The sequence below is a fragment of the Mycteria americana genome, chromosome 3, assembly GCF_035582795.1.
Source record: "Mycteria americana isolate JAX WOST 10 ecotype Jacksonville Zoo and Gardens chromosome 3, USCA_MyAme_1.0, whole genome shotgun sequence".
In the NCBI taxonomy this organism is placed as follows: Eukaryota; Metazoa; Chordata; class Aves; order Ciconiiformes; family Ciconiidae; genus Mycteria; species Mycteria americana.
This window is the reverse complement of record NC_134367.1, coordinates 122,130,316-122,157,936: the sequence shown is the minus strand read 5'-3', so window position 1 is coordinate 122,157,936 and position 27,621 is coordinate 122,130,316. Positions and strand designations below refer to the sequence as shown.

General features: G+C 48.2%; 2 protein-coding genes across 2 annotated transcripts in view; one reads left to right on the top strand and one right to left on the bottom strand.

Annotated features, from left to right (window-relative positions):
* Positions 1-17,553: 17,553 nt before the first annotated feature.
* On the bottom strand, positions 17,554-24,958 carry LOC142407574 (uncharacterized). Its single transcript, XM_075497197.1, has 5 exons — positions 24,731-24,958; positions 24,066-24,473; positions 23,695-23,804; positions 23,284-23,487; positions 17,554-22,218 (listed from the first exon to the last, which is right to left on the bottom strand). Exons 1-5 carry the CDS (start codon positions 24,956-24,958, stop codon positions 22,179-22,181), a joined length of 990 nt encoding a protein of 329 aa, XP_075353312.1. The 3' UTR covers positions 17,554-22,178.
* The window catches only part of SPRED2 (sprouty related EVH1 domain containing 2), a 68,535-nt gene continuing 65,419 nt past the window's right edge, over positions 24,506-27,621 (top strand). The window contains exon 1 of the mRNA XM_075496838.1: positions 24,506-25,055. Within this exon, the coding sequence (XP_075352953.1) occupies positions 25,009-25,055 (47 nt within the window). The 5' untranslated portion in view covers positions 24,506-25,008. The remainder of the gene's footprint in view (positions 25,056-27,621) is intronic.

The following is a 27,621-nucleotide window of genomic DNA, read 5'->3' as shown; positions in this document are numbered from 1 at the left end:
AAAACTATAATTTTATAGTGCTCTACTGCATAGCTTTAAAAATGAATGTATGGGAAAAATACACCCACATATGACAAACGTACTTATACTCTCTCTGCTTTGGGTGGACGTTCTGTTAGTCACAGGGAAGCATCTGTGTAAAGCTTTTTTTGTTGCTGCTTTTTGCTTCTCTAGACATTTCATCAAATGGTCCCTGAGTCAGAAGAAGTGGGTTTTGCTATTAAAGTCTGTGTGGAGGCTGCATTCCAAAGCTGTTGGAGGATTCAAAGATAAATATTCCTACTTTGGGGAAAAAGAAAAAAACCCCAAATATCTTTGATTTAAAAAACAACAACAACAATAACAATCCAAACTGAATGTAATGTTTACAAAGACAGCAAATAACTAATGATCCTGTCTGGTAGTTGCTTTGGAACTGAAACCCAAGAGGAGTTTCATTAAAGCACAAGTTCCTTTAAAAATGCTTTCAATTGTATAGCGTATGCGCCTACCATGCTAAAAAAAATGGTATTGATTCATATTGAAACTAATTCCAACAGCAACAAAATATTAGCCAGCAACTTCATACAGCCACTGTGTGATGAACAAAGCTCTTTGGAGCAGGAGCCATCTCTGTTCTGCGATTTGTATTTTGTGTGGTAAGGGTGGAATGCAAGCCTGTAATAATCTGTCTCAAGAAAATATTTGGGGGTGAGCGTATAGGCTACGGCTCCTTTGGCTTGCTACTTTGGAAGCCTCGTGTATCCTCTCAGATACATGGCTTGCATCAACAAAATGAGGGAGAGCTGTGCAGTGGAAGATGGTAGAATCACCCCATCAGGTGAAAGCATTTCTCATATACATATAAAACCAGCAGCTGCAGAATACACTGGAGGTGTAATACAAGGAGGTCGGACTTCAACTTAAATCTAGGTACGTTGCTCAAAGTAGCATCCCTGCCTTAGTTCAGGACAGCCACTGAGCAGCATCTTCAAACCCACAGTTCTCCCTGCTGTGGTCTGCCACAGACAGTAGACATGACAAAGAAAGTCTATACTCTCCATACGTAGTATCTGTCATCATCCTTTCCATGGGGGTACCTAAGCCTTGATGGGCTTGGAAGGATTTTGCTCTCCCGCATGAGGCAGAAAGAGTGTTTTCTCCCTTTTGCCCTGGGTGTGCTGACATGCAGGATGGAGGGACTGACTTGTTCAAGGACAGGGAAGCCCACAGCAAAGCTGGGCCCAAAGGTTGAGTGCAAAGTTGAGTTCTTACCCCATCCCACTTTGCCCATGTCCAGCAATATCCCATGGCTGGGATGATCTACTTCATACTAAAAGAGTGCCCTGGATGAGGGGAGAGAGTTTAAGAAATTCATCTGGCCTCCCTCACTCCTGTAGCTTTAACTCTTCTTGCCTGGCTTAGCAGTGAACAACAGCTGAAGAGCTCTGCCTCACCAGCCATTCAAGGCCCAGCTGGACACAAGGGGAGGCGATGAGCCTCTAGAAGTGGAGCTTTGCAGAAGGAAAGCTGTTGAGCCAGACTGAACAGGAAAAGGGGACAATTTTGTTTGAGCTGGCCTGGTCCCAGCCTCACATTGCCATTGTGATCACAACCTAGGGAAAAACAGTCCTCAAGCAACATTGATGAACCTGGTGCACCTCATCTCCGACAGCCAGATCACCAAGGCAATTATAGCTCATGTCCAAGAAAAGCTAAGAAGATGAATGAATAAAAATGTTGAAATATTAGATCATCAGTAGAACAATGAAAACCCCAAACAGATACAAACAATGTTATTGCCTTTTTTCTCTCTTTTTTTTTTTTAACTTCAAGCTGAAAACCTGTTTGGGCCAGAATTCTTTGGAATCATGCTACTGAATGTGCCTATAGTTAGGAGATAAAAAAAGAGGTGTTAAAGCTGCTAGGAGATGTGATCATCACAATGAGGGACTGGTTGCAGCCTGCAGGAACCTGAAAAGAAACTGGTGAGTGCAGGAGTTAGAAGGCATTGCTATGACAACAAAGCAAACCACCCCTGAAGAGAATAGAAAATATGTACAGCCATGCCAAGATCATAAGCAAAGAAATGTATATTCTAAGAGGAGGCAAATGAAACATTGACTTGGAAAACAAAATTATGCCTTTAGCATGATTTCTTCTTTATACATGGCACCTCTTCAGGAAAACCATGCATTTAGCAGAGGGAAAGAAACTTTCATCAAAGCACCTCTTTGCCCAGTCCTTACGCTTTGAGAAGGTAGCAGAAAGATCTGTGCTCTATGTTTGCACTCTCAGATTTCGGTTAGCCGTGGTTGTTTAAGCTGTCCATAAGGTGGTCTCTATGCTTTTTTCCAACCAACACTTACTGTACTTGTGAACAAATTTAATGCTAACTTTCTTACATTTTCCCTCCTAATAAAATTAATCTCATTTACCAGAAGACGCCTTTTTATTCACATTCAAAGCCTCAGATACTCCATGGAGGGTTAAACCTAGAAACTCCTCTAGCATTCTGGCAGAGAAGGTTTCCATGTTCTTCTACAGCTGCACATAAGTCATTAACAAGATCAGTCCAAGCAGTTGTCTGGACCATACCTAGCAGAAAGCTCCCTGGTGACACTGATGCTTGATGACAGTCAACTCTTGAAATCAGAGCCAGCATGGATGTTGACATAACGGTCCACACTTCGTGTGCTCAGCCAGGAGGGGGAAAATCCTCTGGTTCCCAAAGTGAAGGAGCAAATGAGCAGGCTGGAGTAATACACTATAACAAGAGTGTGCTGAAGAGGTGGTGAGCAGCATCTAGGGTTTGTTGCAGGGAGCAGAGCTGGGCAGCCTTGTGCCACAGGATTGTTCTGTGTAGGGGATGCCTTTCTTCCACAGGGAGAATTGCGTGGATACTGCTGGAGACAGAGCAGTATCAGTCCCTACCTGGACAGTCTTATGGTAGCTTTTGAGATTTATCTTCTAATTTATCTCTGGAATGGTAGGAGAGAGGGTGTCATATACACAGGCTCGAGTGGGTCGTCCTCTGTCTCTACAAGGTCCTCTCTACATGCAGCAGACCTGCCTCCCTCCAGCAGACCTGAGCAGTTCTGCATCACTTTCTGGTATAAATACTTTCCTGCTTCAGCCTCAGAGATTTTGTTCCCCTGCAGCACTCCTTAGCCAGAGACTGAAACACAGAGCTCAGCTGTTACCAAACATACGTTGTACCTCATAATACATCTGGAACATCAGCAAACCAACATCAGCAAACTAACGCATGAAAAACATTGTTCCAGGCTAGGAGATATCTTGCAGTAACAGCAACACGAAAAAGTGTAATTGTCCTTCCCTGTCCTGTGAAAGCTACTGCTGTGGAGCGGCATGGGTTGAACCCCCTAGCAGAGACACGGCCTGTGCCACCAAAGGGAATTTCAGCCTACGGCAACGCCACCTACGTACCCAGACACGCTAAACTGTCAGAAACACTCATCTGTCAGCATAGTTCTGTCTACACCAGCGCCTTGCCAGCAGTGGGGGAGTTGATTTCTTTCCACACCCTAGAATTACACTGGCAAACTCTGTAGGTTACACTAAGCCACAGAGTGCAGGCCACGTGTGCATACACTTTATTGGCCTTCATTTGATCCTGTGCATTAAAGGCAGCTGGGCTTCCTCTCTTTCCAACTAAATAATAATTACACCTATTGTTCCCAGTGGGCAAAGAGACCCTGTTCACACATATCCAGAAAGACAAGGCATATAATTAACACCTTGCTGGGATAGAGAGCTTTTGTTCAGGTTAGTTATTACATGTCTTGCAGCCTGAAAACAGTGCTTCTTACATTCGTTTCAGCTCATTTCCTCCCTGCCTCAGAGCTTAACTCCCTGCTTCTTCCCAGGTCTTTGTGCACAAATGTGTCCAGCAGCAGTGCTCGGTAAACTGAGGCCAACAGCTTAATCCGGATGTCCGGAGCAGGGGGTCCCGAACCGTTGTGTGCATCCTGCGTTCCTGCACGCAGGCAGATGCTGTGGCTGTCGTTGCTGCTGCCAGACCCATTTGCAAACAAATGGCAAAGGTCTCTACCAAAGATGCAAGGCAGAGGACAGGTCTCTCACCTTGAGACTTGGGCTACAGGAAGAAGGTGAAGTTCCACCAAATGGCTGGGCTTAAGTAACAGCTCATTGCTCTCCTCTTCCTCCTTCCTTTCTCTTTTCTTCCTTATCCCATTTCCATCCTCACTGCAGCTCTCATTTTCACTCTGTGTTCTGTCCCTTCCCTTCCCATGTGCTGGACTCCACCCTCTGCTGAGCAGTGTGGTCAAAAAATCTCCTTTGTTTGTGTGTGTGGATGTAGTTTTTTACTTTTTCACTTTAGGTTTCATTTTTCAAGTCTCTGGTTCAGTGCATTCAACTGAAGGATCCCAAACAGGCTGAAGACGGGCACAAAGTGGGAAGCAGAATAGCCACGGTTAAGGGCGGAAAGGGGGTGGACAAGGAAAGGGGGGATATGCTCCCCTCTTCTAGCAGCAATCTGCCATTAGATCAGCTCAAGCTGTCTTCTATAACTTCACCATTTGTTTTACCAACACAACGATTTGGATTACGGTGCTATGAGGAGGTAGGGAAGGTTGAACTACATCATTTTGTCAGTAATAATGTTGCTTAGGTACAATTATAGCAGCAAAGAATCACTTCATTTCAGGGCCAAAATCCCATAGGCAAAAGCATTGTATTGCCAGAGTAAGGTCTATCTTCATGACATAAGCTTCCCAGGAAGACAATCTTAAAAACCCTTTTGGACATGGTGCTCCCCAGAACACTGAAAGGCCCCGGAACCCATCCAGGCAGAGCAGGGAAATCCTCCCCACTCCTACGGCCCCGTATTGCAGCCTCCGTACATGAACTGCTGACAAGACTGCCGCTTGCGCTGATAGGCACCAGCACTTGGGAATACAAGGCAGAGAGCAGGAGCTGAAGAGCAGAAGCTACACGCAAGACCTGAGGAACCAGAGCAAGAGCAGAAACCAAATGGTTTGGCACGATCAATACAGGTTTTGGCCATCGACAGACAAAGGAGCAGCTGCGGCTACTGCCTTACAGCAATAGGTCCTGGCAAGCAGTGGGGTTACCAACGCCCAGCCAACAGGCGTTTACATAGCCAACATTTCATCACTTCGCTCCAAGCTCGGTCCAGCTGGTACTACCTGATTTGGCAAGGTCTCTGCAACCCCAGGGCGGTGGTTTGCCCACTGACAGCTTTATCTATAAATATCCAAAGCATCACACCAATACAACCTGAGTGAGAAGGAGCACTTACATCAGCTTAAAGACACCTAAGTACCAAGTTCCTTTGATGGGACCTCTCTCCACTGCCTGTCATCAACGTGAAGCTAGAGGTCAGCTCTGTATCAGAGCACTCCCGAATCAGCTGGATTAACTTAAAACCCCTTTGTCAGCTCCATAAACTAACATGCTGCACAGCTGGGTTGGTAGCATATAACATTTTCACTGCCTCAATACAGATAAAGCAGCACCAATGCTTTGAGGAGAAAGGGTCTAAAAAAGACCATTTCACATCGGTACTAACTTAATAAAAACAATAATAGCTGTGTTTTGTAAATGGAAAGTGCAGCCATGCTCATGCAATCCTGGCAGACTAAAAACTCCTGTAGCACACAGTTCTGTCTTCTTTTGCAGCCTCTGAATGCAATGGCATCTGGTGCCTTGGGGTTTCAGCCCTTCCAATTAACTAACAAGCTTTATCTCCCACTGGTGCAACTGAAAGGTGATTCTGTGATCTCAGGAAACACTAATTGCTCTTTTTTTTTCCCCTGTTCTAATTTAAATAACATCCAGTCCCACCCTACCAAATAGCCACTGTAAGGAGCTTTAAAAAGTTATGTACTTAGCACAACGAGATTGCAGCAGACAGGTAAGCAATTAGGCAAAATAAGCAGCAAGTTCTTCTAATGCAACAGCTGTGCAAAGGTACTGTTCATTTCCTGTGACAAGTACTGTATCTAAATAACATAGGATGTTTAAATAGATTTGACGCATAACATTTTGCTGATCTCTGGTTTCAGACCTCAGTGTTACGAAGTAGTGTGAAGGTCCCTTATGTACGCAGCCCACCAAAATTGGTAGGACCTAGACAAGCATCTAAAACCACCAAGATAGCAATGTCCCTAAAACACATGGTGGTATTATTGGACTATGATTTGAAATGTTATTGTTAGAATTAGCAGTTTAAAGCCTGATGTAGCAAAAAACCCAACCCAAAAGAAACCAAACCAAAACAAAAAAACCCAGCCCCAGCTTCAGTTCTCCTTATTTTCCAATTCTATGCTCAACAATATTTTAGCAGCTGCCTCTGGAGAGGCTAAAATATCCCTGCAAGAGTCAGGCACTGCCAGGAGAAGGACACAGACTGCTGGAGATGGCCACTACTTCCCCCGTCCCATGAAGATAACCCAGGGCAGCAGCCAAAGGACTGTTATTTCAGACCCTTTTGTAACAGCAAGTCAGGAGAGTTCAGCAGTGCCCAACAGGCCAGGCAAAGGCAGAAGGGATTTGCCCCAACTGCCCAGGACACTCCTTTTCTACTTTCTGTAGGAGGTCTCTAATCTGCTTTTGCTGCTGGTGGCTGGAGATAATAGTAGCTGTACTGCCTTGGGCATTTTTCTCCAGGATCTCATCCGGTCCCCTGAATGGGGACAGCAGATGCACTTCCCTAGGTTCCAGTCCATTCCCTGGATGAAAAGTTATCTACTGTCCCAGTTATCTCAAAAGGGTGGCTCTGGGAAGCGTGGCTTAGCCCTGAAAAAGGCCCTGTTGTGCAGAGGCAGGGGAAGTAAGATTAAAGAGAAAAGCAGCAGCAAAGCTGGACCACAGCATCTGATTGAAATCTCAGGTTTTACTCACAGTTTACTGAAACTCCCCCCCCACTTCCAAATTCTCTCATGACAGAATGAATTGCTCTATCAACAAGCGTAAAAGGAAATGATTAATTTACCCCTCCCATCCAAACTGATTACCAAGACTTCCATATCTTCAGGACCTGAGTAATGAATGAGCTTCCTGTGATTATAGCCAGGCGCACCAAGAGGGCTCTGGTGTTAGCATTCACGCCTCTGGGTCAACAGCTGTAAGGACCACACAGCGTATCTGTGCTCATCAGAGACAGCAGCAACGTTTTAGCGTGGCAAACAGTGACTCCTGTAGTCTTTGACCTTGTACACAGTAGTAATCTTGTTTAAAAAAAAAAATCTCTGTTTCACACTGCACGACATGGCACATAGAGCACTAGGCTAATGGGAAAATGCTGGAGTCCTGGTTTCCCTGCCATGCAGACCAGAGCAAGAGTAGCATGCCAGCTTGGACTTTCTTTCTGAAATGTGAGGCTCAGCTTGCTGGGAGAAACACAAGAGGAATCGGAAGCTCCTATCTCACAGGAAGATAAAATGCTGCCAGCAATTAATGGATGGTATCGTGCTTCCTTACATGACAAGCCTCGCTCCTGGTGAGACGGGAATTCAGCATGAGCTGGAAGCTGCAATTTCTTACAGCTCCTTCTCTTGTGGTGGCAAGGTTCCCAGTTGCTGATCTTACCATGTGCCAGGCAAAAATCTGTCCTCCTGCTATCTTTGGCCTCCATGCTATCAAAAGCTGACCCTGATTCAGAGCTGCACTGGTCTGAGTTAAATGGCATAGCAGCGAGACAGTGGGGCTTCTCTGCACTAATGCACTCCCCGTTGCTAACAGCGATGGGAAAACCAGACTGGAGATCCAAGCGGGGACATGATGGTCACCCTCCTCCGCTCTGTCCTTCAGATCAGATGTTCAGCCAAAGCCTCTTCTCCAGCTGCTTTCAAGGTAGAAATTACAAACTGTCACCATCATTCTCAAAAAGAATAAAAAAATGAACCTCAGCCTTAGCGCACAGGCCAGCATCCTCCCTTCCCCCCGGAGGAAAATGGTTTCTGTGTTAAACTTTCACAACTAAACCTGAAACCCAGTGATGTTTGTTTTAGGTTTTGTTACAAACCTAGAACACAGGCCAAGTTTGCAAAAAAAAAAAAAAAAAAAAACCCCGGGCAAAGTTTCAAGCAAATCAAGACCGATTTATGGTTTTGAGTGGAAACCATACTCAATTCACTGCTTTCACAGGGGCTTGATCTGAAACCAGGCACAATCTGGCAGTCTCAAGCTGACTTTTGCTTCAGGTTAAATTGAAAGCCAAACCCAGCACATCTCCCCATGTATCCAGGTCTATGAAGTGCTTGCAGGAAGGAAGGATTCACAATCACAGATGCTCTAGAGATCCCATAATTGCACAGCAGTACCGACACACCAGTGTAAGTCACTCCAGTCTCACATGGGCAACAGATCTGCCTTCAGGACAGTACTGTAATATAACGCTTAGAGCTTTCAGTATAAAATACATCATATAATTCAAATTCTAACCTGTAATTTTTCATTTGTTGGGGTTTTTTTTCCCCATTTCCTTTAATTGTTTGTTTTGCTTTTAATCTCTTTGCTGCTTTGGTACAGTTGGCTTTTTATCAGATTGCAGACAAAAATTCTGGTGGTCTTGTATCAAAGGCCGTAAGTTGTTGCAGTAATTGAGAATGCTGTTGCAGCACTGATAGTAATTCACCAATTTTACTGAGAGATAAGGCGCATGCCTTACTATGTGCATATACTGCATTATCTCTGAGCTTTCTCTCTGCCTAACACTGATACTTGTGTACGTTTTAGGCCTGCTTTCGAAATATTAAACAAAAGCGTCCATTTGAAAAAAAGTGATGGCAACTGTGCCATTGCTAGACAGACAGCACAGGAGTCAGCATTTCACAGAGGCTGAAGGAAGGCTGAAGTAAATAATGGACAACCAAAGCCATTAGTTAATGATCCTGTGCCTGGCTTCTACCATTATTTCACATCGTTAAATGTAACGCCTTGCCTTTCCCTGCCAGCCCTCCATCTTCCAAGTCCTACTTAATACCTTGTAGATCCAGACAGTGAGGGTTTATGCATCCCTGAGTCTGATGAGACGCTCCAGACATGCAAACATTCACAACGCGACAGCCCTAAATCAGCACATCGGTATTAGGGCCGTGCAATCCGTGCCTTATACAGATGTACGTGTCTGCTTGACTATACGCTGGGAGTAGACTTTCATGGGATTAGCCACCGGGAACATTAAGTGCATGCTTAAGTTTTTGTGGGACTGGCAGGCCTATCTATTAACAAAAGAAACAGATACATAAATACTGCTTTGCATTTATCCAGTCCCCCATCCTAATTCTTTCTATTTTAATCAGATTAAACTTTGCAGAAACATATTATTTCATGACAAAAACGCACCAAGGAACGATCCTTTGTATAGGATATCAAAGAACTGTCTTGAGACATGGCTCCAGTCGAGTTGGCACGGAAGAGGTAAAGCATCCCCAGCCACAAATCCTCCCCAAGCCGGCAGGAAGCCACAGGGAAGTTTGCTTGCTGGAGCCAGACTCCTGGAAATGTGCTGCTCTCTGTAGTGGTTTCAACAACAACAACAACAACAACAAAAAATCCGATAGCAAGTATGATGGGCTTAACATATGAGTCGTTCCCCGTGCAGCCCGCTTGATGCACTTCAAGGGGTGCAGGGGAATCGTTTGTCACCACCTATTTCCTCAGGTCCCTGCTGAGATGGGCTTTGCCTCCCCGGCGGTCCTTTCCCAGCGGGAGGATGCACGTGGAGATGCACATCCTCCTCCGGCTGCAGCTGTGCTGGCTGAGTCACTCCCACCGCCACTGTCCCCGCAGGTCCCTCGACCTGCTCCCTCCAAAATCTGCTCTTTAAGCCACTTATCGGGCTCATTTTCACCTTGCTGTGACAAGCAACTGGAGACAGGCTGTGAGCAGCAACCATCCGCCTGCACCTTCACAGGCACATCTCCCGCTGGCCAGCGGAGACCTGCCGGATGCTTTGGCTTCCTTCTCCACGACGCCTTGAGCCCCAGCAAGCCATGACAGCCACCTCCGGGCACTCCTCCCAGCCAGGGGACGAGCCAGCGGGTTTTGCCCGCAGTGCTTCACCTCTACGTGGACTTTGCAGGTTTTAAACCAAAGTAGTGAATAGCTCAGCACTGCCAAGAAACCTGAGTAACCCTAGTCCTTGCCAGACAGAAGCCAGTTTGGGTTGGTATTCCTTTACTTATCCTTCCCAAATTTACCAGGCTATGTGATCTTCTCAAGTGTAAATCACCTGAGGTGACTAAGATTAGGAATTAATCTCTAGATGTTAATAACAACTGCCAATGATGCCACCGTTCAGCTTGTGCACAGAGCTGCCAAGTAGCAGACCAAATTCCTCCCTAATATAATCCCAACGAAAGGAAGGTTATTCCAGCAAGGGTAATTCTTCCTTCTTCATGCTAGACACACGCCACTTCTTAAATCCAGTGTTCTATTTACATTTTAAGTATCCTCCTTGGAAGATAAGTGAATTAGGCAGCCGCGCTGTCTACTAAGGCTGACTGAAAAAATGAAAAGAGAAAACTAGCACAGCTGAAGCACAGCTGGACAACTTTTCTTGTTCTTATTATTTGATGCCCTTCAGGATATAAAGAAAGTCCGTGCTCCATTGTTCCAGTGACAGAATAAGGCCTGCTGAGACCCCACCACTTCATTACAAAACATCGCATGCTAGAGCAACCACAGAAGGCCACAGCTGGCCAGCTCTGGGAAAATCAGAATAAGAGTTTGCTAACTTAAAATGGCTTGAATTCAGAATTTCTGTCCCCTGCTAGTCAGAGCACACAGCATTATTTGGTGGTCTGGAAGGAAATGCCCGTCACCTAAGACGCCAGTTACCATACGTCTGGTGTTAAAGGGCTACGGCCTTCACATTAGATGTTACGGCTGGAAGGAGAAGCTCTAGGACTTGACTGTCCGCTGGACATCGTAGTGCAGCCATGGTCCCCCCCGGACCAGCTCCCGCCTGCCCCTGCCCAAGAGTGCCAACAAGTCGGGCAAACACTCGAGCTGCAAACCACATTTCTGCTTCAGTCAGTTGCTTGGGATGTTTCTCGCATGCCTATCAGCATCACCTCTCTTATCTGGAGTGAGCACAAGGCATTTTGCTCCTCCATACGTCCCTAGCCTGCCTGCTGGTAAGCAAGCAAGACCCCAGCTCGAGCAGGGAGGTAGCTCCGAGTGCACCTCTGCACCCCTAACCCTAACAGGGCAAGCCCACTGAAGGAGAGAGCCCTGCAGAGCCCCACAGGGGATGGGGTGCATACTAATAAAACTAGCCCCCAAAACCTCTCGCATGACCCTACCCATCTACCTCTATACGACCTGCCAGCAAACTGAGAAAACCTGGAGTTTACTGGGATGAAAGGCTGGTGCCGGTGGCCTGGTTATTAGAAAACCAACCATCCAGCAGCGCAGCCATTTCAAACCAAGCACCATAAAGCTGCACGCATCCATCCCCTGTCGCCTCAACTCTTTCCTCAGTGCTGCTTCTTCAATATCTCTGCCAGGAAATAAGAGGGCACTGGTAATGCTCTTGCCTTCAGCCATCGCCTGGGCTCTGCCCCAGGTGCTGTTGTGAGCTTCATCCTGTGCCCTGAAGACACAACCAGGAGTTTTGCAAGCACTCCCAGGGCCTTTTGCTAATATGAGCTGTGACCCTCCATTCCCCAGGTTACACGCCTCCCTTTTCTTGTTTCTGCAGAAGCAATTGCTCAGCAGGAATTGAATGAGGCCAAAAAAAACCCCAAAAATGTCTAGGGAAAAAAAGACAAACCCCAAACATGCAATTTTGGAGCTTCCAAAATGAATGAAACATGGCAAACATTTTAACTGTACCCAAAATATAGGGGGAAAGGACATACATATCTACGTTTCTTGAAAGAAACAGTTTGTTTTGAAAATGCCACAGCATTTTATTTCAATGCCTTTTAAACACAACCCTTTGATTTGCTATTTTGAAGTGGCATTTTCCACTCAAAAGAGACCTGAAATAAAAGAAAGTGTGAGAAGCAAGGGGGGTAACTAACCTCAAAACAAAACATTACATTCAAAATGTGATTCGGGTTGACCCAAAATAACACGTTGGGTTTTTTCTCATTTCCCCCGAACACAAAAAAAAAAGGAAAAATGGCCATTTCTTTCACTTCAACCCAATCCAGTTCTTTTTCTCTCCATTTTCCAGCTCAGCCCCTGAACTGAGGCAGCTATCATTTTCCCAGGTCTTTCCAGAGGGCATATTCTCTGCTTTGTGCCTCCCTGCCATGCAGTCCGTGGGCACACGCAGAGCGAGCAACAAAGCTCTGCTCCTTCGGGGCAAACCAAACCCTCAGGTGCCTTGTTTTTACTCAATCTTAACTTCTACATAAGAAGTGAGTCGGTGTTATCCAGGCTGTCTGACTCATGAATTTCACCAGCATCTAAAACACTCAATGCAGATACAGTCTTTGCATAAGTGCGTGAAGCAGGCAGGGTAAGGGAATCTGTTCATATTTAATCTTCTTTCTAACTCTGTCACACTTACTGCGCAGCTTTGGCAAGTCGATTTGCTCCCGTGGCTCAGTTTCCCCGACTCCAGAGCAGAAACAAGGTTTATCAGCACAGCAAGCTGCTGTGCCTGCTCATGGGTCCACTCTCTTGAAAACAGCACGTTAACCACGGCACTCTTGAGCAGCGAAGTTTCTTTCCCTCTATTTCAGCATCTGCAGAATACGGAAAGGTTGTAATGGTCTAAACCTGCCTAATGCGTGCGTCTCTTTTGGGATATTACTCTGCTTGCAAGGGCAGCCAAGCTTTAAGAAAAACAGCTTCTTCCCTCCGCGGGTTTCCGGCGGTTCCTTACAGCCCCACAACAGACAGCTGTGCTCACTGTACCTGCGTGTGCGTCTGACTTTTCCTCCCCAGGAGATTTGTCTAGAAGATAAGCACAAGCTTGCGGAAATCCTGTGACACCGACCTTAGGGCAGCTCTTTGTAGCAGGGATCCCGGTGACATTTTGTCCTTCTGGAGGTCCCGCTGACGGACACATCCATGCATTTTGCACCCCCTGAAAATCTGAAGTAAAGCTTTGGGCGCCTTACACCGTCTCCCCAAACACACGAGGCTCCACCGCTGCTCTGTGGTTTTGCTGTGGCCAAGCTTACTTTCATTTTCACGTGGTGGGGGGAATGTGGTGTCTGGGTTTCAGCCAGGGAATCCTGCATCGAGGTCCTGCGTGCTGCAACCTAAAGACACTGCACACACAAGAAGGATCCCTCTGTGTGGGATCGACAGGGAATTTATCCCTCGAGATCTGGGAGAGCAGGGGTATAAACGCACTGAAGTTATGAGGTGCTTTGTTGTGTGATGACTCTGAAGGGAGAAAGGAGCAGTGAAGGGAGGAAGAGTTGGGGAGGGTGGTGAGATGGCTCGGGCGTGTGTCTCCTGCATGGCAGAATCCTGTCTTCTTGGCATGGAATAAGGACAGTTCATTGCGTAGTAAGAAGGGCTTGCAGGGAGAAAAAACATACCCAGAAAAGAAAATCAGGACAAAACAGTATCCCAAAGATGCTTGTTAGGATGCTGGGACGGACCCAAGCCTTGGGCATCTGGTTGCCCTGAGTCAGAGGGACGCAGGGTGCAGAGCCCCCGCGGTTTGCCTGAGGTTATAGAGGAGTTCAGGGGCACCCGAGGGCAGGCAGCCAGATTTCAGCCTTTCCAAAGGAGCCACCTTAGTGCCCGAGACAGCCGCCTTCTCCTCAACATCACGACAAAACTTCCCAAGGCAGAGCCTACAATATTTGTCACAAAGACCCGCAAATACACATAAAAAGACAAAGCCAGGCTCTCCTTTCCCTGAAGCTGGCACTGTGTACGACATAGCAGACTTTTCCAGTTCCACTCCAACCAAAGGGGTATATGCGTGCATTTTTTTTCCTAGTTTAGAAAAGCAAAAAATATTTCTTGGGCTTTTGTTTCAAAAATCACTACGCTGTGACATTTTTCAGCAAAATATTTCAATTAGGGTTTTATTGTTCTTTTTTTTTTCCAGTAAGACAGATTTAGTATCTGGCTCCACGGACTCAGCAAGAGAGTAAATCAGAATTGATAGGAAACTGGGAAGCCCCAAGTGGGCCTACCCGGGTACAGAGCAAAGATTTAAGATTTATTTGAGGACATGGAAGTCAAAAGAACAACAACATTTCCTTTGGGAGGAGCAGCTCTTGTGTTCATGGCTTCCAGTTTAAACAGAAATGTCTTCCCTCAGCGATTTCGCATCGCAGGGAACTTGGGAGATGTAGCGCAACTGGAAGAGGACAGGGAGGGGAATCCCTAGGACTTGATGACAACTTTAAGTAATTCCAGAGACTCTCCTACAGGAAACAAAAGTCAAAAGAGGAAAAGGAAAAAGGTCAACAACACCTTCCAGTTCAAAACTCTCTGCAAGCCATTGTTTTGCAGATGAAAATGTCAAGGGAGGCAATGTCTTCTGGTGGTGAATATTCCCATATTTCCGCTTCCTTTTGAGCTTGGCTAGCACATTTGTGTCGAGCCCGGTAACCCCACAGGCAGCTGAATAACATTTACTGCAATGTCTAGACAGGGGAGAGCACTGCGGCTCCTAAATTAGCCCAGGATACTCTCCAACCGCGACGCTCTAGGAGAGGGATTGCCAATGTCTGATACTCGAAAGGAATTGCAGAATCTTTCCCCCCGACAGGGAGTTACGAGTAAAGACTGCTGTCGAATAGAGGCAGAAGAGGAAGTCTCACTCCGGCTGGAGTTTGGGGGGTCCCTCTATAGAGGGATGACGGAGCCGATGGCTCTCTGAAGCTACCCATTTGGCTCCTGGGATGCATGGAGGTGGAGAACGAATTTGAGATCAATTCCATACGAAGCCAGAAAGGAGGACTCTGGTTCTACAGGGATGCACAGCCTGTTGCAAGGTTTCCATAGCTGCACACCTTCAGGGAGCTATGTTAAAGGCCAGCTGCTGGTCTCACCGTGGTGTATATATCCAAAATAAAGGCACCAGTGGTATTACTCCTGGTCAATACCACCATACTGGAGAGGAAAAATTTTCTCCAATACTCTTAATTACGAGAAAGACACCTAGAGCTAAACAAATAATTCTTTACGCTGGGCATGACCAGCCCTCCTCAGTCTGCAAACCACTAAGCAAAATCTTCGCACCACGGGGAGCCACCAGACCCTGCTGCCTGAGCCTGAAAACCATGTGGAGGAGGAGCTGGGAGGCAGAAAGGGAGAGCTACCCCGTCCCTGAGCTCTGCAGCTCCCTGGGTTGTGCCGGGTGCCTGGCCACAAGGGTTCCTGCACAGGCTCACATCCTCCAGGCAGTCGGCCACCCCCGATTCAGCGCCGGGCTCAATTTTTGCAGTCGCACATGTCTCCAAGCCAGTGGGAATTAGAAGCTTTATGATCTGACTTCCATGATTCAGAAGCCTGCAATTTTGCGGGATGTGGGTGCTTCCCTCGCGTGGGACATCTGAAAGGCCAAGCCTTGCTCATCTTCGAAATTACATATAGTGTTTGGAGATCTTTCATGTCGCAGTGCAATTTCCAGGATGAATGCATATGCTGCACCCCTTTATGGTAAGTGTGTTTTAATTTAGGCCTCTGTGATGTAAGACCCTGAAAAGTGCATTTAAAATTGAAAAGGCAGCTGGTCCTCAACACTAAAGGCACAAATATGATACCACAAAACATTCTCTGAAGGGCGTGCCTCCTTCAAACACACCTTCATTAGAAAGATTAAAATTCAGAAGAGAGACGGCATATGTCTTAACAGTCATTATTAAAAAAAAAAAAAAGTCGGGGGAAGCATTATAACTAAGAATCTAAGTTTAAGTCTTTATCCAAGTTACATGTTGGCACAAGTGCAAAGGAAAGGTCTCTTGTTTAGGCAGCAAAAAGTATTTGTAGGTGAAAACACTTCTTTGGAGGGTGAAAAATGTGTTTCATCTGTAGAGAGTTATTTTCAAACTTGGAAATCAGAGCGTAAAGAAGTTTCCTAGGGTGGAAATGCACACTGGAGCACTTTTACGCAGGCCACACCGGGCAAACGATTACAACCATGTTTAGTTCGATGAGGCAGCTTCACAGCAGCATTTCATTTTAATCCATGCTGATATAAAATATGAGAAGAGAGTAAGCAGTGTGGTGTTTAGGCTTGAAGCATTTAACTTTACTCCAAAATTCTTGTAAGTTTGGAGTAATTCTGGTACGTCTCACAAACATGTTAGAATTTATTTCTGTCCTTTCTGATAGTAAATTACAGGGGAACAGAGGGGCTTAGGTGATTTAAATACCACTTGCAGCCAAGCAATTAGACACACGTAAATAAGCACGGGGAATTAAGCTCAAGTGGATGTTGTTTTCCTGTCCTGGATGACTCCCAAGTGCTCCTGAGTTCTCCTCCTGACACCAAGGTATCTCTTCAGGCTGTGATTTCTTCTGCTGTAAGGGAACACCAACACTATTCTCCACCCTTACAAATGACTGTGAAAGATACTAATGAAAATGAGTATATAAGACCAGACATGATTACACAGATGCACTAACTATATCAAAAGTCACAATATATCATTTATTACCTGGGTGATTATCTTTTTTTCAAGATCTCATGTTCCTCAGTGATTATCTCCCCCCAGTTGGATTCATTGGAAAATGAATATGAGAAAATTCTGTATAATGAAGTGCCACTGTTAAAAGGTCAAAGCCCCTTTTGGGGTAATTGTGTGCAGCAAAGTAAGTTACTGCAAAGCTTCCGCCGCTTTCTGGTACAGCAGATTTTATGGTCAAGTAAAGCTCTGGCTGTGATTCTGGTGCCAGTAGTGGCACAAAGTCCTTTCCACTGTTACTATTCTTCAGAAAGCAGAAGGCAGCAGGCTCTGGTGCCCTTTCTCAAAGGGTGCCTTGCTCATCCTGTTACTAGCGGAGGTCAAGTCTATCCGCAGAGGGGATAGAGTTGACCTTGACTTGCTACAGCAAGGTGAAAATCACCTCTGCTTTGCACCCTCCCAGGATTTTAAAGCAAGACAGCTATCCATTTTTCTTTCAAGAAGACAAAGACTTATCATGGTTTACCTGTGACCCCGAGAGAGAAGGCGGCCCAAAATTCAGACTGCCAACTCCCAGGCCTTTGATCAAGTCTTGTAGGAGTGCTTTCACGTTTGTTACTTCCTTAGACTCAGAAATGTCAAAGGCCCAAATCTCTTTAGAGCTGAGCAGGAACTGATTTATAAGCAGCTTCTCAATGTCACACTTATCCAGATAATTTTATGCAGTAATAAATGAAATACTGGTAGAGTGGCGATGGCTTTGGTATGAGGAGCAGCAGTTATATGCAAGGTAATGCATACGGGCCATGCGGTTAGGGTAATTCTGTCATCCCTTGATGAATTTTGGACTACACTGTATGGGAGGAACAGATCTGGTGGGAGACAAGAAGCAGAAAGCAAAAAATAAAGGAAGAGCCTAGACTCGTGATAGGTCTGATGAAGACAAAACTGATGGCATTAAAAAAAAAATATCATCAGTCACCAAAATGTCTTCTTCATAAGGTCTCTAGCTCCCTGTTTAAAACAAAAAAAAGCAGCGATAAAACGCTTAAAATGCCAGACGGTGCTACCGAGTTGGGGATGTGTAAGAAGCTAGGTGTCTGGATACTGTTGAGGATCTTGTTCCTTATTCCCCCAGAAATTTAGGGCAATTGAAAACCTTTCTGAAGCAAGGCCCATAATTTTGCGGAGATTCACACCCACACTGAGCACGTGTGACACCGAAGCCGTGCATGGTCCTAGCATACACGTGTGTTCCCCATGTCGTCGATGGGACCTCTCCGATGTGTGAAATCAGAAGGCAGGAATTTGCCATAAGCCACTGAAGGTACATTATGGCTATTTAAAATATAAAGTCTCTTCTGATCCTCCTGCCACTGCCTTCAGTGGGGCCAAATCAGGCAGTTCTCATCAGTGCCACGTAACTCCCTGTACAAACCACCCCTCCAGCCATACTTTGTAAAGCTGCAGTTAAACAATTATCCATGTTAAAAGTACATGCAGGAGGAGATGAAATTCTCTTCCTAAACACAGCTTTCAGCACATCCATTTAAGTGTAAATGCTGGGGTTTATAGACTCAAAGAGAAAAACAGAATCAAAGGCAAATGTTTCCCTGCCATGGATCTAGGAGGTTTTCTTCACAGTCCCTGCAACGTAAGTCAAGTTCTCCTGACTATGGAAACTAAGCTTATTTTCCGGAATGTCTTCCATTTGCTGTTTTCCAGCACTTTCTAAATAATTATTCTTTGTGACAATAAACCTTAAATTAACCCCCACTCCTCCCTCCTTGCAATTTTAGCACGATGGTATTAACTGTAGAACGAACAAAAAAAGCCCTTCACCTGCCACTTCAGTACGCCCCAGATCTTGGATTGCTTTTACTTTTAGCTTCTAAGGTCAGAACATGCAACCAGCAATAACCAGCCCTTTTTTTTTTTTTTTCACTAGGAGACTGGAGAGGCTCCTATCTAAAACCAGGGAGTTTTGTCAGCAGGCTGCGAGCTCTGGGGAGGCAAGCCCATGCTTTTAGCTTTGCAGGCGTGAAGCTCTCATTACCTGGACTTGTATTTCTGGGCTTCGTTAACCCTGGCAGCAAATGCTGGACTTGCATTTCTGAGCTTCGTTAACCCTGGCAGCAAACGCTGCTGGAGATGTGGCTGGCAGTAAGCACGTGAAAGGCCTTGCACCCAGCTTCTGCAAATGGCAGAGTCTGTTAATAACCGTGCACAGAGCAGGGCTGTGCATCTTCATTCCCTTGTAGACAGAGCTGGAATACATACCGGAGTATATGTACAGTCCCAAAAGATTTGTGTGGGGTGACTAATTACTTTTCTCCTTAGAAGTGGGCAGGGAAGCATAATATGTTTGTGATTACAAGGACATAAAAGGAGCATATGATTATTTTCCATGGGAATCCTCAGGAACAGCGATGCAAGCGTCTTGGAGGATGGCTGTCTAAGGTGGTGCTCTCTGCAGAACCATTAAAAGCTCCCAGCTTCTTCATCGTGTGCTGCAACTTATCCCTGGCAAAGCCATCCAATGGTGCATGGGGTTAACCATGAACTTTCTTTAGCTCCAACTCTCCGCCTCTGAGTCCTTCCAGGACACTCGTAAGCCATGTGCTATATTTGCCTAGCTGGAGTTGTTATGAGGACGTTGACACACGGGAAAATATCTGCCTGGAGAAGAGGGTGGACTGCTGCCCTTTGAAAATAAATATTGTTGAGCATCTGTAAAGGACTGCATGGGTCAGTGTCACTGAGCAGCCCTGAAGCCGAGGGCTCGGTTAAGGAGGATACAGGCAGAGTACACACAATGCTCCTTCCGCTCGTTTCCCCTGCGTACCACATGCCACTAAATGTGTGACCCAGCCATGTCCTCATTTCCATATTTCAAAAGCTTGCTTTAACTCCAGAAGCCTTTTCTGGTCAATACCTGTGTGGAGGTTTCTGCCACAGCTGGGCCTGGACCGGGTAAACCCACGATTATAACCGCTCAGATACTGAACTAGGACCCTCTGCTCACAGCAAGATGCTAGGTGAGAAAAGCAGGTCAAGCCACGAAAACTGGGTTTGCCAAAGTAAGTAGTCAAGAGTTCATCCTGTCACCTGCTGAGGCCGACCAAAGAGCTTTGCAATAAAGGAGATACGGGTGTTCAGAAGGGAGTTTAGCTGAGCGAGAAAGGGAGGAACACTGGTTATCAAGTGAAGTTTGGGTATTGGAAGGCGCCTTTCTTAAAATACACTTAAGGGTTCAAGCCTAATTCAAATAATCCCCAAGGAGGCGAGGAAAAGGTGTGCACAGCTCTAGTGTTTTTCCCAGATCCATGCACTTTTGTGCTCCCTGAAGTAAAAACAGATTATTTGGCATCTGTTTACTCAACTCCCATAAGGCCCTGGAAACAGCTGTATCAAAAATGCAGAAACCTCTCAAGGGTGGAAAGGCATCTTGAGAGGAGAGCAGCCCTTCCCTCATGCCAAAAGTAGCCCAGCTTTAGGACTAATCCTGAGGTTTTCAGTGCGTCCTTGACACTGGCAGAGTTCGTGCACGCTTATTTTTCGATCCAATGGGCCAGGGCATGCTCTGAGCTGGGAACGCACAGAAGCAAAGCACTGCTGGGGAACCGATGGTGATAGGTGAAGGTTTTGTAGCAGTTTTTCCTTCCAAGCATTCAGCAAAAAAAGGTATGCAAGAAGTTCAAGAAGCAGCTGTGCACCCATCTCTCATTGAGTCCATGCCGGGGACTCAGCTCTAGTGGGACTCCCAAAAAACGTCATCCTGCATCAGTACATCTGAAGGAATCGCCCCCACCAATGTTGCTGTCTCACTGAACCTGCTAATGCCACCCTGTCACCAGGGTGAAATTTGGGGGGTGGGGGAGAAGCTGAAGTGCTGAACTCGGGATCAGAGCATTTTCCCGCTATCTGCACCACAAAGACAATGTGTCATGTGCTTGTGAGATTACAATTTGGGTTTGTTATCATCCCTTTAAATCAAAAGGAAGTTATGCACACAAAGGAAACACCAAACCATCATGTCAGGAGGGCTATAAATCACTTACTGCTGAATATTAAGAGGACATCAGAGCACCCAGTAGGAGAGCAAGGGTTTTGAAAAGCCCTCTTTTCCTCACAATCCCTTCATGTCAATAAACCTTGCTTTTATTTTGGGAGAGGGTGAAGGAGAGCGCAGGGTTTCGTGGATACAGCTACGAATGAAACCGGGTTCGTCCCATACAGTTGACTCATGGCTGACTGCAAGCGCTGGTCAATGCCTTCCCGGCTGTCGGGATGTTGCTGTTGCCCAGGTGGATCCTGTGGTGTCCAGAAAGGGCTGAGCTCCTGCTCTACCTCCACTTTCAGCTGAAAGCACTGAGCTGCTCCTCTAACCAGCCATTTATTTTATTTGAACTGGCAAGCACTGGGTTATTTTGGAGATCTCCACTCTCCTTTCCTGTTCCTCCCTTCCCCTTCTTCCCCCCAGCCACCAGCCCCAGCATCTCCAAGTAGTACAGAGGCGCACGCGTGCAGTAGCGAAGAGATCGCATAGGCTCTGTTGCCATTTTCCGTCTTAGTAAAACACATGGTTAGAAAAACCAAGAAATGGAGAGAACAGTGGGATAGTCAGATCTTGGGCAAAGCAACCCACCTGGCAGCGAGGGTCCCTTTCTGCTTTCCTGCTCTGGTCTTCCCAAAGGACATCCTGGGAAGACTGCGAGGAGCCCTCCACCTCCTCTTCCCCTGGCAGGTGCCGGAAATCCTCCTGACAATTCTCCAAACCGCATGCTGAAATCCCACTGCTGCTGAAAAAAAGCTTTGTATTTCCAAACTCTGTGACCTCCCAAACTGTGTCAACTCTGAAAGCTTTCAAGCTGACTGCAAATGTTGCAGATCACTTCTGTAGCTCTTAAATTCTGAGCGATTATAATGGGAGAAAACACAGATGTAATCATTGCTTTTAAAATATGATTGCTGCTCAAAAGAATTATCGGGGAGGGGGGTAATTGTCTGGACGATGGTGTGATTCAGGACTGCTGCCTTCTACTCCTCACTCATTCAAAGTCACCATGTGAGTCAGTGGAAAAGTCATTGAAACTAGCACAGTCAACAAGGTACCGACATTCATATTTAGGTTCCTAAATCAACAATGTGGAAGATTTCAGCTCAAAGGTATGGGTTTTAAAAGCAAGAGGGGGTGAAGGGAGCAGGCTACGTTGCAAGCCTGCAGTAAATGCCACCCTAAACTCTGCCACTTCAAATTCCAGCGCTTCTCACCCCAAAAAAGTGCCAGCTAAAGGTGTAACAGCACTTGGGGGAAGTCCATTTTCAGTCCGAGCAGAAACAAGGTCCATATACCAGGTTGTCTGCAACGACTAAAATATTACGCTGCAAAATAAACGTTCCTTTTGAATATAAAATGCAGAATAGTCATAGCACGCGAATTGTTAGTATGCAGAAGCTGCTGTCTTGAAGCTCTGCCACCAATGGCTAATTAATTCTAGGTACCGTAACGATCGCATCACAGGGAAGCGCTATTCTGTGTGTAAGCAGAAGCTCTGTATACAAACAGTACAATGCACAAACAGAAATCGCACCTCTGAGAGCCTTTTCATTCAGAAAAGTCAGTCATCTTGAAAGTGCTACTCGCAAGAACCGGCACGGTAACCTGAATATTAGAAAAATAATATTCAGTATTTATCGGTATGAAAGGCATATACACAATAGTAAGAGGGTTGTGCAGTGAGAGAAATCATTTGGAGAATAAATAGCTTAGCAGCTTCCAAATTAGCAGGACAGTGAAAGCAGAGATCAAATGTGAGATCTTGCAAATCCAGAGGAAATGACTCAAGAAACTAGATCGAGTAAAACTTCAGCTTCCAAGCCTCAGACACATTTGCTTCTCACCATCGGGGCAAATATAAAACTAGATCGAGTAAAACTTCAGCTTCCAAGCCTCAGACACATTTGCTTCTCACCATCGGGGCAAATATACGCATACACGACACGAGTACACAAAAATACATCCAAATCATACAGTCCAGCTCTGAAGCATAAACCAGACAGTGATTAATACCCAGTCCTCCTCAGTGGTATATGCGTTATAATGGCCTTTTAATTACGTGATAGCACCCTGGCTTTTTCATGTGGCCATAACTCTCCCCTTATTTTGATTCTGTAGTAGCCAACTGCAAAATTCCCTGCTCCCCACTTCATGGGCATCGATGCTTCTGCTGACCCACGAAGATCTTTGGCCTGAAAGATTTTAAGGATGTTAGACGTCTGTGCAATCTCAGCATCGTTTAGGGGAAAAAAAAAAGTCATAGGATGGGTGGAAGTGTGTCAAATCATTACATCTGGTCTTTTATGGTACAGCAGCTGAAGACGTTCCTGCCATTTCCTTGCCCCCAACCGCTTACTCCTGCCCTGACACTTCCTTTCGCTGCCAGCTCAGCCTTGCCAAGATATTTATCATGCCATTCTGCAAGCTGGATCCTTGAATAACTTTCCAAATTAAAGAGATATTGGGGGGTATTATTAGCTGGGACCATTTAGCAGATCCAGCAGGGTAACTCCCCAACGGGGGGATGCATTAGCACAGCCGAGGGGGTGTCAAACTGTGCTTTGCAGAGGAATGAATGGGCGGGAAGGGGATGGGGAGAGAGGCAGCGTTGCCACCCGAATGAGCACACCACAGGCTGCCAAGGGGAGGGCAGCGGGCTTGCACGCTCACACGTTATCTGGTGTTACGGCCACCAAAAGCTGTGGGTTCATCAGTGCCACCAAAGCTGTGGGTTCTGGTCCCATCTCCAAAAGACGGGCTGCTTCTCCCTGGAGGTAACCTCCCAGAAAGAAGACCTCAAAGCTTTCATCAGCTCTTGCCTCCATCGCATTACTAGCAGTCCACAGATTTTTTTCCAAGTTTCCACTTCTGTTCCTGAAAAGAAAATTTACAGCACTTAGAAACTGAAACCCAACAGAGCAGAAACACAGTTTCCACCCCAAAATCTGAAGGCCTCTTCAAGACTAAATCCCATAGACTAGACTTGAAAGATAAATCGGTAGGTGGCTTCCTTAGGAATCGCAGCCGTACAGGGTCTGAATATCCCTACGCAGTGAGAGCAGAGATGGGACATGTTCCTACCCACAACTGGAAAGGGATGCTGCAGCCGAGTGGAGGCCCCAAGGGCAAGGTGATGTACTTGGGTGGGACAGACAGATTTCTTCTCCCAGGATTGCCCGGTGACAGAGGACCTGATGGAGAAAGCAAAACCAAACCTCACTGCTAGTTATTCAACTTCACAGGCCAAACTTTCTTTTCAAAAGTTTTCTGTCACCCCCTCCTCTGTGGACCAAGCAAGTTTCCAGGGCAGGAGAAGACATCACGGTGTAGCTGTGGACATGCCACAAGTTGGAAGAATGTTTATGGTTACGGCACTGTTCATTGTAGCCAAAAAAAATTTAAACTGACCTACAAAAAAAGCTGTGCGATGCTACGGGCATGCCTGCGCTCACCCCATAGCGTTGCTGGGCACGGCTCCGAGGGTTGATTTGAGCTCTTGTAGAGGGCAAGATGCGGTGGGAAGAACGCAAGGGTGGTGAGAAACCGAGCTGAGACGGGCTAGATGGGGCTGAGCCGGGCCTTCCTAGGTCAGGCTGAACAGGACTGAGCGGGGCTGCCTGAGACTTGAACCCAGCCGGCACAGGCTGAGGTGAGCCGAGAGCCGAGCCGAGCCGAGCCGAGCCGGAGCGAGCCGAGCCGAGCCGAGCCGAGCCGGGCCGGGCGGGGCGCGGGGGCTGCGGCGCGGGGGGCGGCGCCGGCGGGCGGAGGCGAGCGCGGCGGCGGCCGCACCCCGGGCGCTGCGCCGCGGGGGCTCGGTGGGCCGGGCCGGGGCGGGCCGCGCCGCCGCGGGGGAGGCGCCACTGCCAGGCGCGTCTCCTCCTTCCTCGCCGCCGCCGCGGCTCCCTCCCTCCCTCCCTCCCGGGTCCGGCGCTGCCCTGCCCGCTCCCGGCGGCCGCGGCCGCTCGGCAGCGCCGCTGCTTCCTGCCGGGGCTCCCCCCTCCCTCCCCGCTCCGCCGCCGCCACCCGCGGCGCCCCGCCATGGCGTGAGCGCGGCCATGGGGCTGGCCCGGCGCCGCCGCCTGCCCCCGGGCGCTGCGCCGCTCCCCCGGGCCCGGACCCCGCGCCGCCGCCGCCGCCGCCGCGCCCCGCCGCGCCCCCGCGGCGCGCTGACCGCCGCCTCTCCGCCGCCTCCTCCGCCCCCGGCCGCCGCTGCCCGGCGACGAGCGCGGCCGTAGTCCCCCCCCTCTCCACCCCCTTCTCCCCCCGCCGCCGCCCGCGCTCCCGCGCCGTCGGGCCCGGCGCGGCCGCCAGCCCCGGCCCGCCGCGGCGCGGCCTCCCCCGCCATGTGAAGCGCAGGAAGATGCGGAGGCGCAGCCCGGCCGCCCGCGGCGAGGGATGAGCCTAGACGGGGAGAAGATGACCGAGGAAGCCTACCCTGACGAGTGAGCGGGGCCGGGGCCGGGCGGGGGCGGCGGGCGGCCGGGCGGGCGGGGGCCACCCTTTGTTGCCCCGGCGGGAGCCGGTGCGGGTCCCTCACCCCCCCCACACACACGCACAGACCGCGGGCGGACAGAGGGACACGGACACGCGCGTACGTGTGCGCGCTGCCCGCCCGCGCATCCGCCATTTCGCGCTCCCCCCCGGGCCGCGCTCATTTGCATACCGCCTTTTCATTCATAAAAACCCCCGGGAGGCGCGGGGGGGCCGGGGTGCGGGGCGGGGGGGCCGCACCCCCGGACACCCTTCGCCGCCGCCTCTCCCCGCCCCGCCCGGGGGGTCGGGGCGCCCGGCGGGGGCGGCCTGCGGCGGAAGCGGTGGGGAGGGGGGGGTGGCGCGGCGGTGCGCTCCCCTTCCCCCGCCCCGCACCCCCGGGGTTGGGGGGGGGGGGGGGGTCATCGGGAAGCGGACGGGGGGGGGGACGAGGACGTCGCGGATCCCCGCCCCGGCCGCTGCCGCCGCCGTTTTGTGAATAGGAGGGCGGCCGCCGCCGCCGTCACATGACGCCGCATTCATAAACCCGGTCACCGGCGGCCTCCCCATTCACCGCCCCCCCCCCGCACCCACTCGGCCCCGGGGGCTGCGGGTGCCGGCTGCACCCACCCCCCGCAAAGGCACCCCCGCTCGGGATCGCTCCCGCAACCTCCCCACAAATACCCCCCCACCTCACCCCCCCCCGAGAGGCCGCACCAAGGCTTTCAAAATGCCTGATGGTGCTCTTGACCCTTTTTTTAAATTTTTCTTCCCCAAAATAAAACTTGAAGATATTACAGCCACATTACAGGAAAGGCTTTTACGAGCCGTGCTGGCCCAAACGTTGTTCCTGGCTATCTCTTTCTGGCTTTTGACAGTCAAGAAAAATGACTCACTTGCGTGCAGGACTGGTTTCGTGCCAAGCACCATAGGATGTACCGTGCTTTAAAACGACTTCTCTCAGGGCTTATAAAGCAGCGTCAAAATTGTGCAACTTTTCGGCTCTTGGTTTTGGAGTCTGAAAAAATCATAATTGGCGGCATGTGCTGCACTTATACCTTCGTAATGTCAAACTTATTTGAAGGCGACTTACTGGAGGAACGTGAGCAGCGAAGGAAATGGCTTCTGCCTGCAACGCGTGTGTTAAGAGGAATTGTTATTTTGGCACTTCTTAATGTAGGGACTATAAATACGTGTTTATGTGTAGCTTCTGAAATTGTGGTTATTTTGAAGTTGGCATGGTTCTTCCAAAAAAAAAAAAAAAAAAAAAAGTTGAGTTTCTCTCTCGCGGATTGCCATGACCTAGCGGGCTGGAAAAATGTGGCCAACTCGTTTCTAATAAAAACCCCGCCGGTTCTTGGTTTGGTTTTTTTGGTTTCATTTCTCAAATTGGACAAGAGGAGGAGAGGTGGGTCCCTGTCCCTGGGCTCGAGAGCGCAGGGACAGTCCTAACCCGATTCAGTGGACGGAAGCTGGTGCTCGCCAACCTTCATCTTGCGGGAAGATGTTGCTCCAAATGCGTTTTCCTGCAGGGCTCAGTGTGGAGGTGAGTGTTGGTGTAAAACAACGAGCGCTCGGCTCTGATGTTTTGGTTTTTTTTTTTTTTCCTTAATTGTAGGCTGCAGTTTGTGTTGGAGTAAATGCTTCCTGCACGTGCCGGCGTGCTGCCATGCCAAGGGAGGCTTCGGCTAATGGGTTTCGTGTGCGTCCTACCTGGGCTGGGGAGGGAGGCTCTTGGGTCACGCCGCCTCTCCTGGGCTCACTGGTCAACCCACCAAAGTTGTGCTTGCTCCCTGGAAGATGGGGAGTGCCGGTGCCCTTGGGGAGCTGGTACCCAACCTGCCTCCCAGGCCAGCATTAGCTGTTTTCTTGGCGGCTGGACGTGTTGGCTTTGAGGGTAAACGATGCACTGTGGTCCTTACCCTGGTGCGCATCCCGAGCGGTTGTTTTGGGGGCTGCAGTTGGGCTCGTCGCGGTATGATCCAGGCCTTCGCCTTGCAGGGCACAGTGAGGTGTTTTAGGTAAGCCATGGTTTCCTTCATAAGCTCTTCGCTTCCAGCCTTGCATTGATTGATAGCATCGCTGAAGCTGGTGACTCATGGGTTGTTTTTCATTTCGGTGGTGGGTGAAGTGATTTTTTTTTTTTTCTTTTTTTCAATATATATGGTGTTAAAAGAAATAAGGACAGGCTCTCCTGATAAGTTTTCTCAAGCTGTCAGAACAATGGTAGTATAGCATGCTATTTGCCCTAGATATCTGGCTTTAATTTGCATAGCTATTCTCATTTCAGTGAGTGCACTGTGAGCAAATGTTAACAGCCAGATTACAAAAAAAAAGGACCGCTATCAGGATGCATTTTTAAATAACCCTCTTCAAGTAAACCGTGAGGGTTTTCCCCCCTGTTTTTGGCCTTTTTTTTTAATTCCTTGAGAACAGCTCGATAAGATTTTGAGTTTTGAAACAATTTATAAAACCGAGGAGGGAAAAAATAGGGCTTAGGATGCTGGAGACTCATTGGTCCCTTCATGACTGCACCAT